Here is a 14,116-nt window from a genome sequence, read left to right on the forward strand (position 1 = left end):
CTACAGCAGTCTTTACTGTTGCACCCTTTATTGATGTGTACCAATCGATAGAAAAGGTTCTATATAAACATTTTTTTAAATATCAAACTAAAACCATGGAATATTTCTCTCAGGCAAATATTTGGAAATGTTATCTCCCATGACCAGCTGAATACATTAATGTAGATAACTAGCCACAAATAATACTAGACAGTGTATCATAAAATTAAAAAAAAGTACTGTAACAAAATACATCTGAAGAAAACAAAGCCAAGGCATCTTAGGAATTGGATTGTTAATGAGATACAAATGTTAAGAGCCCTGGATTGTAGGGGGATTCTAAAAACATGGTTATAAAGTATTATTGTTACTCATTTAAGATTGGATTAAATTAATTTAAAAAGAAAAATTTTATTTTAAAAAGAACCTTAGCTGGAAGATATAATTCATATAAGCTCTCCACTGCCATGATTCGCGTGTTTTCTAGTACATTATGTCCAGGGTTCAAGCAATCTACTGCACCAGTTGAATTATATTGCTGCTGGTCAACATCGCTTTTTGAAGGGAGAAAACAACAACAAATTGCATTTAGATAGCACAACGGGAGGACATCCCAAGGCACTGAAAAGGGGAAAGAGAAAGTAAGCGTTCATTTAAAATTAGCTTACAAACACGTTCAACTTCGTGCAAATCACAGAAACACATTTCTCCTGAAACTGTATAGTTTTCTCATCATGAAGTAACTGAAGTCTGGGCTTTTCACGTTGGTGAGTTTGCTGTGTTGTAGTCCAGTTTTCTAGACACTCTGTTGATACAGCAGAACAAGTTACATTGAAGTTTTATTTATTTTTTAACCAATCTTGATGTGCAAATTCTCATAGCGCTAATTTTATACCACTGTTATAACTGGATTTAGGATACCATTTTCAAAAATAGCAAAATTGGTAAGGCATCAACTAAACATCTAAAATACACCAAAAGATAAAGCACACACTAAAGCTAAAAGCTTTTTGTTTTGTAAGTCTATTGTTTTGGATATCGATTAAGTAAAGAAAAATTAATTTGACTTAGTAGGTTTCAAAAGATGCACACTTTTCTCTCTTTGGATTTGCCTAAGATTTGGTATACATTGGTATACAGTGCTTACCATTATAATGTAAATTGCAAGTCTAAAATCATCAAAAACAGAGCTATATAATGTTTGGTTGAGCTGAATTGAATCCCAAATGCAACAAAATAATTTTCAAGCAAAACAAATAGGACACAAGTATCCCTTCAATGGAATTGATAGAAATGTAAAAAATCCTATTATTCAGGACATACCTTTTTTGAAATTTATGCATGATCCTGGGTGATAAATGTAGGCCCACTGTGTTTCCTGAACTGTCAATTACAGGAAGAGCTAGAGCTGAAACAAAAGAACAATTTTACTAACAAGATTGTGTTTGAAAACAATTTGAACAAAACATTGTTCAAAAGAAATGTACGCTGGTTGAATGCATGGGTTTAGTAAATACAGGATTTAGTAAATATGCTGGCTGCTTAGTCAAGTATAATATGACCTGACTTTAAGACTACAACTGATGTAAAAGCAGGACTTGGAAGACATAGCAGAGTATGGAAATCATAAAGCAAATAAAGAATAAAAAGCTAACATTTATAATTGATGTAACTGGCAGGATTTAGGCAGGCCAAATTTAGTCAATCCTTCAGTCAATCCAACATTAATAAGAGAAGGGCAATGAGGATGATAGGCAGTCTACTCAGGAACATTTATCCCAGGACTGCCCTGTAGTAAAACTTGGAAAAAACCTCTCCATTGTGTGAAATTATAACCATTCCTTGACAACTAGATTTAGTGCTGGTCAGATTGTGAAAACGTTAATGTAAGTTAGTTCCACAATGTTCTTACACTCCCCCACCATCACTTTCCACCACTACACTGCATCTTCGAGTATAGACTCCATTTTATAAGAGGCGAGGTGGAATTTCAGTGTTCACGACAGATTTCGTACCTCAAAAGACCTGGATTTTACGAAAGTTAACGTAAATAAGGTAGTAACATAAGATTTTAAAAGTCTTACATTAATATAAGGACATAACTGATAACTGATAAGACTACACACAGAAAAAAAATTACAATCATATTACAACTTTCACTTAAGGGATCAACGTCTCATCAAATTTCATATATTTAGTGAAAAATTAAAATCCTAAAACATTTCAAAAGCCAGAGACACAATTCAATACATACGAGAAGAGCCAGAGCACAATCTCGCCATCTCGCTCCATTTAGTAAGGCTCAGAACTGGAGCTTTCTGTGGGATTTAAAAAAGGCAAATAAAACATTCATTTTTTGTAATTTCTTTGCAAATGGTAAATACAATGTATATTGACCAATATTCCTCGAGTCCTCCAAACCCAGAAAAAAAATCTAATTAATTTCACCCCATCTCATTGTTTGTGAGATGTTGGCATATTGGATCCTGAACTTTGGGACGTCTGCCCAAGATAAAAGGCACTGTACCTATTGCAAGGATTATTATTATCATCGTTACCATATATATAAATTGTGTCTTGCAAAATCAAGACGGTTGACCACAAACAGTCCATATTGTACTGTTGGAGAATTGCAATGGAAAGACATTTGTCACTTTCATGAATTGACCAATAATAATAAACCTTGCATTTGATATAGCGTCTCATAACGTCTCAAAGAGCATCACAAGATATACTGTAAAGTGTAGTGACTGTATATTTTGTGGGCGAATTGTGGCGCACAGTAGTATCCGACAAACAGTCGTAAATTGAGTGCCCAAATTATTTTCTTTTCAAGATATTACCCCTGGAAAAGCAATCCGCCAATCAACTAACAAACGGGTTCCTACTTACTGCTGGGTAAACAGAGGTAAATATTCTAAACAGAGTACACCGCAGAATGCTTTGGGTACAGTTATACTCAATGCAATGTACAGGCAATTATTAAGCATATTTTATTACATTAAACCTATTTTCATACACATGATTGTAAGTTTTTAAGAGTGATTACATTTTAAGGAGCAATTTTGCCTGGACCTGTACAACATTCAATTACTGTACCTTCTCTGATTGTGTCCCGCTTGGAGAATAAATCGTATTCACTGGGATCCACGGACAAGTCTTCATTTGTACTCTCGTATCGAGCTCCACCATTTCCGGATTTAATTTCTTTGAAACTGAGGGCTCTGGGAACGAGCGAAACTTCTTTAATGGTAAATGAGAACTCTCCCTCTTCGGATCAAAACAAGCAGTTCTTTTTCTTGATAGGTGGGAAGGAGAGACTGCAGGAGACGTCACTGATACCATGGCATGTTTTCTTGATAAGTGGGAAGGAGAGACTGCAGGAGACGTCACTGATACCATGGTATGTTTTCTTGATAGGTGGGAAAGAGAGACTGCAGGAGACGTCACTGATACCATGGCATTTGTTCTTGATAGATGGGAAGTAGAGACTGCAGGAGACGTCACTGATACCATGGCATGTTTTCTTGATAAGTGGGAAGGAGAGACTGCAGGAGACGTCACTGATACCATGGCATGTTTTCTTGATAGGTGGGAAGGAGAGACTGCAGGAGACGTCACTGATACCATGGCATGTTTTCTTGATAGGTGGGAAAGAGAGACTGCAGGAGACGTCACTGATACCATGGCATTTGTTCTTGATAGATGGGAAGTAGAGACTGCAGGAGACGTCACTGATACCATGGCATGTTTTCTTGATAGGTGGGAAGGAGAGACTGCAGGAGACGTCACTGATACCATGGCATGTTTTCTTGATAGGTGGGAAGGAGAGACTGCAGGAGACGTCACTGATACCATGGCATGTTTTCTTGATAGGTGGGAAAGAGAGACTGCAGGAGACGTCACTGATACCATGGCATTTGTTCTTGATAGATGGGAAGTAGAGACTGCAGGAGACATCACTGATACCATGGCATGTTTTCTTGATAAGTGGGAAGGAGAGACTGCAGGAGACGTCACTGATACCATGGCATGTTTTCTTGATAGGTGGGAAGGAGAGACTGCAGGAGACGTCACTGATACCATGGCATTTGTTCTTGATAGATGGGAAGTAGAGACTGCAGGAGACGTCACTGATACCATGGCATGTTTTCTTGATAGGTGAGAAGGAGAGACTGCAGGAGAAGTCACCGATACTATAGAACTTTTGCTTGATAGGTGGGAAGGAGAGACTGCAGAAACCACTGATATCATAGCACTTTTTCTTGATAACACGGATGGTGAAACTGCAGAAGAGGTTATCGATATAGAACCACAAGGAACAGAATAGTCCCTCAACTTCATTACCTTGAAACTCTTCACGGAAGGTGAAAGAGAGAATGGACAATGAACCAGTTGCTGATACAGTCTTTCAAAAACATCAATTTCTTTCTTCTCAGTTTTCAACGGTCTTTGGAAAGAACAGGACACATTTGGAATGCAATTTAAAAAAGAACAAACAGAACGCCTCTGTTTCTTTATTTGGCTAGTAGAATAATTAGTCACGCTCTTTTTGTAACTTTCTACTTTCGAAGGTGAAAACTTTGCCAGAGGACTATTGTTCACTGGTGCAGAAGATTCTGCATTTAGAAGCAAGTTAACCTCAAACGTGGAGCATGGAGATTGTGCCACAGCTACATCGGACTGCGAGTTCACAGGCATGGAGCATGGGAACTCTGCCAAAGCCACATTGGACAAAGCTTTACGAGAGTTTAATCTGTACAAGTTAGGAGATGATCTCAATTTTATAAGCCGTTTATTTTTCCGCAATCTTTGTTCAGGTGGAGTATTCAATTTGTGCAGAGTTGACCCATTCGGAGAGGCTGCATTAGAAACTTCAGTTTTGCTACTATAACACCCATTTATAATTGACAATGGACTACATGAATGGTAAGAAGTCAATTGGATTGTCGGGGAGCAACCAGCTTCATTGTACAAATTTCGAAATGACAAAGATCCAATATTACTTGCTTGCAACTTTGTCCTGAAATCTCCAGTAACCCCTGCAGAAAAACGTTGTTCTAGGTTATCTTGTGGTTTGTATTTTGTCAGAGAATATACTTTTCGATCTGCAAGTTTGCTATCGGTATTTTCCTTCCATTCCAGAAGAGTCCCTTGAGTCATCCTTTTCTTCAATTGTGGAGGAACTATTTTGGTCTTCCGGTTAACTCTGTCTTGGGTGGTATTACGCCTAGATTTGCTGACATTCATCTGGAGACGTCGATAGTGCTTAACTAACCTTGTTGCAGCATGCGTCTTGTAACTTCTCTCAAGCAAGTTACTCATTGAAACTAGCATACCAGGATAGATGTCAACAAGTGTGGAATCACTTAAACTAGATGAAACATCAACATCAATGAAAGAATGATCAATGGAGGCATCAATGGATGCAGATACACCTTTGCCTGCATCAGATCTGTTTAGATCAATTCGGATTTTTGCAAATTTGAGCGAATCAAGTTCTTTGCTATCAGATACAAATGTTGTTGAATTCTCAAACAACTGGCTGGAGGAGATGGAAAGGTCTGAACTTGGATCTTCTTTGTTATTATCCTTGAATTTAGGTGAGCAGCATCCAAAGTCTCCAGAAAAGGTTTCTTGAAAATCACTGCAATCTGACAAAAAAATATATAAATATATCCCAAAACAAAACGTAATATAAACTATAGTGCATTTATTATATAAAATGGCTACAACAAAAATAAGATGCTACATAAATATAAAACTCCACTGAAAAAAGGAGGTGAAGTGCTCTGTGTATGAATAGAATATAGTTTTTAAATGGTGTATTAATCTTTAGATTCAGGAACAAAGATTTCCTTCAAAGTCTTAAAAGTTCAATTGAAACAAGTAGATTTATTTATTTTGACTACTCTCTCCCCAACTCTTGCATAAGAACATAAGAATTTGCTCGGTGAAAGAAGACCAAGGCCCATCTAGTTCGCCTTCCACCATTCTGGCAGTCTCTTGACATGTCGTGTCCCAAACTATATACTGTATCCCAAGATATTATTTTCTAGCAGAAATCTATCTAATTTGTTCTTAAAATAAACAACATTTTCTGCTTCCACTGTCTCCTGAGGGAGCCTGTTCTGTAAGTTTACTATTCGCTCATTGAAGTGTTTCCGTAGATTTGTTCTGAATTTACCCCCCTTCAATTGCATGTGTGTCCTCTGGTTCTACTGTTCAGTACAAGATAAAACAGCTCATCATGGTCTACATTATCTCTTCCCTTCAGAATCTTAAAGATTGTAATCATATTCGCCCCCCCCACCAACCTTCTCATTTCCTGTGCGAACATATCCAGTTTATCTAATCACGCCTCGTAGTCCAGTCCCTCCATCCTCTCAATCATTTTGGTTGTCCTCCTCTGTATCGTCTCAATCACTGAAATATTCTTTTTATATTGTGGCATTCCAAACGCACCAGATTTAAAAAGTGGCAAGATTACCCCACTATTTACATTGCCCTGTTAATACATCCCAGCATCTGGTTTGCCTTACTCAAATCGACTGAGCGCAGTTGCGACAGCTTCAATTTATTATCAATCAGGATCCCAGGCCCTTTTCTTTTGCTTTTTCATATTTTATTATCATTTAATTAATCATCCCTTCCTGGATTTTTGTCCCCATGTGAAGCACCTTGCATTTCTCTACGTTAAATTTCATCTGCCATCGATCTGCCCAATTCCTAAGAATGTTTAAGTCCTTATGTAACCTATTCTGTTCATCTTTGAGTCTACCACCTTCATTAGCTTTGTTTCATCTGCAAATTTAACCACTGTGCTTGTGACTCCTAGCTCCAGGTTGTTTATGAAGTTGTTAAATAAAAGAGGTCCCAAAACAGACCGCTGTGGAACTCCACTAATAAAATTCTCCCAGCCTGATGACTTTCCCTGTACCACTACAATCTGGATTCTATCGGTCAGCCAATTACGTATCCATTCTAAGATACTTCCTGATCCCCACTTCCTTTATTTTCAGTACCAGCCTTTCATGAGGAACTGTATCAAAGGCCTTACTGAAATTCACATATACAACATCTACTGCTTTACCCTTATCAAACTCCTTTGTCAGTCAAACAAACTGTACAAGTCATACAAAATACAAATTAATTAATAATCTGCACTGCGCATGCGCAATTCAATGTGCGTAAGTGCACACATGGTTGTTCAGCACTGCATCTAGTAGGTGCGCATGTGGTGACAGTTTAAAACTACGTTGCCTGTAATTCAATGCATGTTGTCCAGTCACCCCATGCACTTACCAAAAAGCATTGGAATTGCATTCTTTTGTGTATGTGTCAACGGCTCAAGACTACATTCAAACACTTTCTTATCAAAGAAAATTATTTTGTTTTTGTACTATCAAAGGATTTTAAAAAGTGATGTCGTCTATGCATACCTAGAGAAATTTGTCGCGAGTTGATATTCTTAGACTGGGGAGTAAAGATGAGCAAGGGCTTCTGACTTTCAGTCTTTGCTAGGTGTTCCACCTATAAAATATAAATTTCAGACAGAGAACCATTAACAGGAATATATTTTTAATGTTAAAAAAAATGCTCCTACACTTGGCTGTTTGTGGGACATTATAATAATAATAATCCTTGCATTTGATACAGCACTTTTCACGTCGGGAGGACGTCCCAAAGCGCTTCACAGAACACACTGTAAAGTGAATTGACTGTATATTTGTGGGCGAACGCGGCAGCCAATTGCGCACAGCAATATCCCACAAACAGTCGTAGATTGAAAATGACCAATTTATTATTGTTTTTGGTTTTGGAGGGATTATTATTAGGTGTGTGGAGTAAGGAAACTTGCCCAAGGTTTCGCTCTGCCTGGAATTGAACTCAGGTCTCTCGCTTGCAAAGCGAGTGCTCTAACCACTGAGCTACAGGACTCCACGTTGCTTGATTTAGTGTACCATATCAATATGCATTCTGTCTAATTGTAAATAATTCCTCAGAGATATGAAGGGAGATATCACTTAGGGTCCAACATACAATCTACTTATGAATTCAATGGGAAAAACAAGCAGTCACCATAATAAAAATGTTGGTGGTAGGTGGGGGAGGGTGGAGGAATTGGCAAATTGCAGCAGATAAAACGGAGCACTGGAATTGTATAATACTTTGTTTCAGTACAGATTAATAAATAATAATTCAACAGAGAGATGATTTCAATTCAACACTATTTTGCACTGTAGTTAATTCTTCAATTCCACTGAAAAACAATGGGCATCTTGAGGTCTTTTAAACTATCAATGGGAACAAAATTTCTCCCACAAAATACATTCACTACACTTTGCAGGATATCCTGTGAAGAGTTTTTAGACGTCTCAATGACATAAGTCGCCCTATCAACTGCAAGGATTATTATTATCAAAAAGACTCAGGTCAGATTTCCTACTGGTATTCTGTACATTTATAATTGCAATATTTACTTACATGAACACTCAATTACATAAGCACATCCTCCCACCCTCAAATTATTTTCGTAAAAGATCACCACAGTACTCACTGAGACTCTCTCTCCAAGATCACTAGCATATAGCAGAATATCATTGTCTATTTTGCATTTTTCTTGGAATTTAATTTCCTCCAAGGAGATATTATTCTGCTGCTAATAAATTTTAAAAATTGTTAAGAACGGTAAATTAAGTTTAGCGTTCTATAGAATTGACAGATTCCATTCAGATATTTTACTTGATCGAGAGAACATGAAATTAGCAGCTGAAATGAGTCACCATTAAGAGTAAGAGAAACCAGGATGTTAGCTCATTAAAAAAACATTTGATGCCAAAACAGAAAAAGTGGGTAAATCTCCTGTGATTTTGAATACATCTTATGTGCATCAGAAGATGGATTACTTTGCTTAGAAACACTTAAGATATGGTGGCTAATACATTTCTTCAACTATTTAGTGCTCAATATACAAAGTATTTAAACCAGTGAAACAATCTAGCAAAACTACACACCTTGGATCTTTGACGACCACACTGTTCATCCTTTAAGATGTCAACATCCAACGTCTGATCTGCTTCACCTTTAAAAAGGTAATACATTTGCTTAGTTGTAATTTTTTTAAATTAGCCACATTACAATTTACTTTTACATTTGAGTTTCACGTCACGTTGTAGCTCGGTTTAGTTGTCGCATCTTTAAAATTGGTAACATTATTAAAATAAAATCATATTGACTAACAACCAATTTTAATATTATTCTGCCCAACTACATGCATTTATATAGCACCCTTTTTTCAGTAAAATGAAGCAGAAAAATAAGAGAAATGTCACATCTCAAGTTAATCTCTATCTTACCTGATAACACACTGCATGTCAGGTCTGACTGTCTTGAGGACTCAGATTCACACACTTCAGCAAACTGGAAAAAACAAACTACAGTTGTTTCAAAGCTTTTCTCAATTTACCATCCAGTCATATACAAAAACTCAAAGATGTTTCCACATTGTTCCGCTTACAATACAGCACAAATTGGCCGATATTGGATTACCATTAAGAGGTATCCATTACTGTAGCATAAAGAGCCCACAAATCCTTATTGGTATAATTAGCATACCCACCGCAGCAAAAGGCCCAAACAAATAACTGTATGTGACAACATAGAACAAAAAAATGAGACTGGCTTATTTACAGTACACTTCTGCACTGTTATAGGGAGTCCTGTAGCTTAGTGGCTAGAGCACTCGCCTTGCAAGTGAGAAGACCTGGGTTTGATTCCCGGGAAGGGCGCAACATTGGGCAAGTTTCCTTACTCCACACGCGCCTGTTTACCTAGCAGTAAAGAGTAACCCGGTTATTAGTCGATTGGTGGATCATAATCCCATCAAAAAAAATTATAATAATAATAATTTGGTCACTCAATCCAAGAATGTTGTAAGAAGAGACAAAATAAGGACAAAATGAAAATTACAGTAAATTGAATAGTATAGTAAGTATTATCAACTTTAATGCCAATCACTTATCTTTATACCCATCACTAAACAACATAGTGTTGTGAAATATATTGTTTGTGTACCTTTTCTATAAGGCTGTTTTCAGTTGTTTTTCTCCCACGAAAGATCTCTGTAGGGCACCACGGTTTAGGACCTTGAAGTATTAAAAAAAGTTCTTGTGAACAGCACTTAACGCTATGTGAACTTTGTCACCTTGACATGCCACGAACAGTAATAGAAATATGCTAGAGACAAAAATATTTGATGGACTTGACAAGTTAGATCTCAAAGGCAGAATTTTTACAGCACACTCGCACTGGAAGCAAAAGCAGCCCCAAAAGATGATGTTGCTTGATTTCACTTATACAAATCAAATGCGAGGATTATTATTTGGTGATTTGGCCAAAACAACACACCACTCTTCCCTGCTAACTGAAAAGAAAACAACTCTTCTCGGTCAGGAGAAAACTGACGTTCATCGTCATTCTGAGAGCAGAAATCAGAATTTGGTACACAGAGGAGCTTTGCTTCATACCCCAGTGATACAAATGAGCAGCATAGCTACCCACAGTTTTTTGCTGACACTGCAGTAATAGATACCTGGTAAATGTAGATACATCCATATTTTAACAAAGATGTAACATAATGTACGGGTTTCGGCCACCAGACACACTAAACGTTGGAAAACAAGTTTCTCTACTGTCACAATACCAAAACATTTCAAAATGCTCTACCACTGGAAACGTTTTCACAATCTAACTTCAAAAAACTAATCCACAAGTCAAATCTGTGTCAGACTGTGAGTGTTGTCATATTTATCTTTTCCCTTACCTGACGGGGAATCAAAGGTCATATCTTCAAGATTAATAACCAAGTCATCTTCATTTGGTTCACTGTACTGGGAGCAAAACAAGTAAACAACTTTACTATCCAGGTCAATTAGGGTAAACAATATTTCATTTCTGTACATTTATAACAACTTTTAACAACTTCAATGTGTAAATAAATTCATCATCTTCAACGCGTAAATAGTTTTGCAGTTTTTCCCACCAAAATATGACATTTGTGAAATGCGACAATATTACACGAAACTTTTGCGGGAGGCGGAGTGGGGGGGGGGGGGGGGGGGGGAGAAAGAAAGAAGAGAAATCAAAGAAAGCGCTACACTGACTGCCCACAGAATAGTTAATCTACTTCAGAGTATATCCTTTGAAGTACTTTGAGAATCTCCATGATGTGATAAGGCGCTATATCAAATCAATAATTATTATTATGTTTGGAGGTCTTGACATGCACAAAGTGAGCTCAGTTATCAACCCACTTGGGGAATGTGCAAATTTATGATTCTTCCTTCTACAAATATTCCACAAAACATTTGCTGGGGGTGGGGGTGAAGGTAGAGAGAGAAAGAAGAACTAAAGAATGCACTACATTTTAAATAAATAGTTAATAGATAGGCTTCTTTTCCTGATTTAAAGGAACAAGGCAACACACACACAAAATACATCAAAATGTCACATGGGGACAAACGATCCGGACACAATTATGTGACGGGCCCAGATTAAATCAACTTTAGATGTAGCAATAGCATAGGCGTTCCTATTCCCCTGTGGCCCACAGACATTCCTACAGTCTGCAAGCAAGCGCATCAACACCCAGGTGCTCTCCTCCATAACTCTCCAATGCAAGTGCTGGGGTGTTGCATTATCGGAGGTGCCGCTCTTCAGGTGAGACGTCAAACCGAGGTCCCAGCTGCCTGTTCAAGTGCATGTTACAGATCCCATGGCAATATTCAAAAAGAGAAGAGAGTTTCTCCCGGTGTCCTGGCAAACAATCCAACCTCCAAATAAAAATTGGGTCACTCATTCCATGGCTGTTCGTGGGACATTGCTGTGCGCCATAGCTGCTGTGTTTTGCCCACAATTCACATCACAGTATATCCTGTGAAGCGTTTCGAGACGTAGCGACAATGCGATAAAGCGCTGTATCAAACGCAAGCATTATTATTACAATATTGTGCAGCTGCATTGGGCAAAGTCGGCTGCGCAAAAGGGCATCCAGTTAACCTGTCCTCCACCACTCCTACTTTGGGAGGTTTGTGCAGGTCTCTCATAAGGTGTGTGTGTGGTGGTGGGGGGGGGGGGGGTTTCTCCAAGGGGGCTCACTGTATAATGATTGGGAGAAACTCTGGCTTCTCATGGATCGGAGCAGCTTCCTTGGGGCCAGGGACAGAAGCCGACAGTGAGGGAGGGGGAGGCCCACTCTCGTCCCCAGATTCAACCCCACCTCGAGCGCGGGGGCAGAGCTACACGTTTTACGCAGGTCACTGCTTTACGGTATGTTCCGCGAAGCGCTTTTGAGACGTCTCGAAGATCATTATCATCATGACAATGATAATGGAGTCCTGTAGCTCAGTGGTTAGAGCACTCGCTTTGCGAGCGAGAGACCTGAGTTCAATTCCCGGCAGGTCAGGGCGAAACCTTGGGCAAGTTTCCTTACCCCACACAGAGCCTAATAATAATCCCTCCAAAACCCCCAAACAATAATAAATCGGTCATTTTCAATCCGCGACTGTTTGCGGGACGTCGCTGTGCGCCATTGGCCGCCGCGTTCGCCCACAAACATACGGTCAATTCACTTTACAGTGTGTTCTGTGAAGCGCTTTGGGACGTCCTCCCGACGTGAAAAGCGCTATATCAAATGCAAGGATTATTATTATTATTATTATTATTATTGTGATCTGCTGCTCCTCCTCCTTCCTCCTTCTCAGGGGCCGGGCCACACCTGCAGCAGGAGGCGATGGAGGAGGCCGGGCTCTCTATCTCTCTCTCTCTCTCTCTCTCACTCACTTTCCCTCCCTCCACACCCACCTTCGTAATGATCATCTCCAGGGTGCTCAGAAACCGCTGGACGTTGGTCTGAAAACTGCCCCGATGGTTACGCTCGCCCATGGCGGCCGCTTTCTCTGCCCCCGGGTTCCTTTCGCTCCACTCCCCACACTCACTCCCTCCCTCCTCACTCCCTCCCTCCCTCAGTCTCCCTTTTTCTCTCTTCTTTCTCTCTCTCTCTCTCTCTCTGCTCTCTTTTCTTTCTCTCTCTCTCTCTCTTCTTTCTCTCTCTCTTCTTTTCTCTCTCTTTCTTTTTCTCTCTCTTCTCTGCTCTCTTTGCTTTTTCTCTCTCTCTCCTCTCTCTCTCTCCTTTCTCTCTCTCTGCTCTGCTCTCTTTTCTTTTTCTCTCTCTGCTCTCTCTTCTTTTTCTCTCTCTCTTCTTCTTCTCTCTTTTTTCTTCTCTCACTCTCTCTCGCTCGCTCGCTCCAAAAAAAACGGCCGCCACGTTTTGAAATCGACAGGACGACTCTCCATTGGCCGCCAACGCCCGGCCTGTCACGTGCCTCGACTGCGTCCGATTGGTCGAAATGTGTGAAGACGTCATGCGTCCACCCGCGTCACCCGCCTCCTCCCGCCCCTCCCTCCCTCCCTCCCTCCCCACGGCGGCGGTTGTGGGCGGGGCAAATCACACGCGTGCGCGTTGGCGAACGGACGCCCCTCCCCCCCCCCCCCCCACCTCTCTCCTCCTCCTCCTCCTCCCATGAAGCTCTCAAAAGAAGTACGTCGTCAAGTTCGTGTGCACCGCAAAGGTGTCAGTGACGCCATTTCTCACACCAACAGGCGGTTGGGGTTTTTTTTTGGGTGGTGGTGGGGAGAGGGAGGGGGGGGAGGAAATAACTTATTTTATTGGGGCGCAAACCCTGGGCAAGTCCAGCCGACAACAACAACAACAACAGCAACAACACGGCGCTGAACGCTCGGGGATGGGTCGGGACCCGAGCGAAGGGGTTGTGGGGGTGTTCGGGGGTGGGGGGGTGGGGGGGGGGTGTTCGGGGGGTGGGGGGTGTTCGGGGGGTGGGGTGTTCGGGGGTGGGGGGGGTTGTTCGGGGGGGGGGGGGGGTGGGGGGGGGGGGGGGGGGGGGGGGGGGGGGGGGGGGGGGGGGTGTTCGGGGGGGGTTGTTCGGGGGGGGGGGGGGGGGGTGGGGGTGTTCGGGGGTGGGTGGGGGTTGTTCGGGGGGGGGGTGTTCGGGGTGGGGGGGTGTTCGGGGGTGTGTGGGGGGTGTTCGGGGTGTGTGGGGGTGTTCGGGGGTGGGGG

General features: G+C 40.8%; 2 protein-coding genes across 2 annotated transcripts; both read right to left on the bottom strand.

Moving 5' to 3' along the window:
• Nucleotides 1-287: 287 nt before the first annotated feature.
• LOC103180143 (mucin-20-like) lies at nt 288-4,303 on the bottom strand. Its single transcript, XM_007895811.2, has 4 exons — nt 3,079-4,303; nt 2,234-2,297; nt 1,303-1,387; nt 288-784 (listed from the first exon to the last, which is right to left on the bottom strand). Exons 1-4 carry the CDS (start codon nt 4,231-4,233, stop codon nt 739-741), a joined length of 1,350 nt encoding a protein of 449 aa, XP_007894002.2. The 5' UTR covers nt 4,234-4,303; the 3' UTR covers nt 288-738.
• A 111-nt stretch (nt 4,304-4,414) lies between these two features.
• LOC103180198 lies at nt 4,415-13,000 on the bottom strand. The gene is made up of 8 exons (XM_042334039.1): nt 12,844-13,000; nt 10,805-10,871; nt 10,057-10,127; nt 9,339-9,402; nt 8,997-9,064; nt 7,422-7,512; nt 4,546-5,633; nt 4,415-4,429 (listed from the first exon to the last, which is right to left on the bottom strand). The coding sequence occupies exons 1-8, from the start codon at nt 12,922-12,924 to the stop codon at nt 4,415-4,417; spliced, it is 1,545 nt and encodes a 514-aa protein (XP_042189973.1). The 5' UTR covers nt 12,925-13,000.
• Nucleotides 13,001-14,116: the final 1,116 nt, after the last annotated feature.

This window comes from Callorhinchus milii, unplaced genomic scaffold, assembly GCF_018977255.1.
Source record: "Callorhinchus milii isolate IMCB2004 unplaced genomic scaffold, IMCB_Cmil_1.0 Scaffold4, whole genome shotgun sequence".
In the NCBI taxonomy this organism is placed as follows: domain Eukaryota; kingdom Metazoa; phylum Chordata; class Chondrichthyes; order Chimaeriformes; family Callorhinchidae; genus Callorhinchus; species Callorhinchus milii.

Excerpts from the sequence above, each read along its gene's own strand:
- LOC103180143 (XM_007895811.2), bottom strand. The coding sequence starts at position 4,233 with ATGATATCAGTGGTTTCTGCAGTCTCTCCTTCCCACCTATCAAGCAAA. Across the intron at positions 2,298-3,078 it reads GCGGGACACAATCAGAGAAG|AAAGCTCCAGTTCTGAGCCT; the intron begins GTACAGTAATTG and ends TAAATCCCACAG. Across the intron at positions 1,388-2,233 it reads ATTGTGCTCTGGCTCTTCTC|CTCTAGCTCTTCCTGTAATT; the intron begins GTATGTATTGAA and ends CTTTTGTTTCAG.
- LOC103180198 (XM_042334039.1), bottom strand. The coding sequence starts at position 12,924 with ATGGGCGAGCGTAACCATCGGGGCAGTTTTCAGACCAACGTCCAGCGG. Across the intron at positions 10,128-10,804 it reads GACCTTTGATTCCCCGTCAG|GTCCTAAACCGTGGTGCCCT; the intron begins GTAAGGGAAAAG and ends TAATACTTCAAG. Across the intron at positions 9,403-10,056 it reads AAAACAGCCTTATAGAAAAG|TTTGCTGAAGTGTGTGAATC; the intron begins GTACACAAACAA and ends TGTTTTTTCCAG.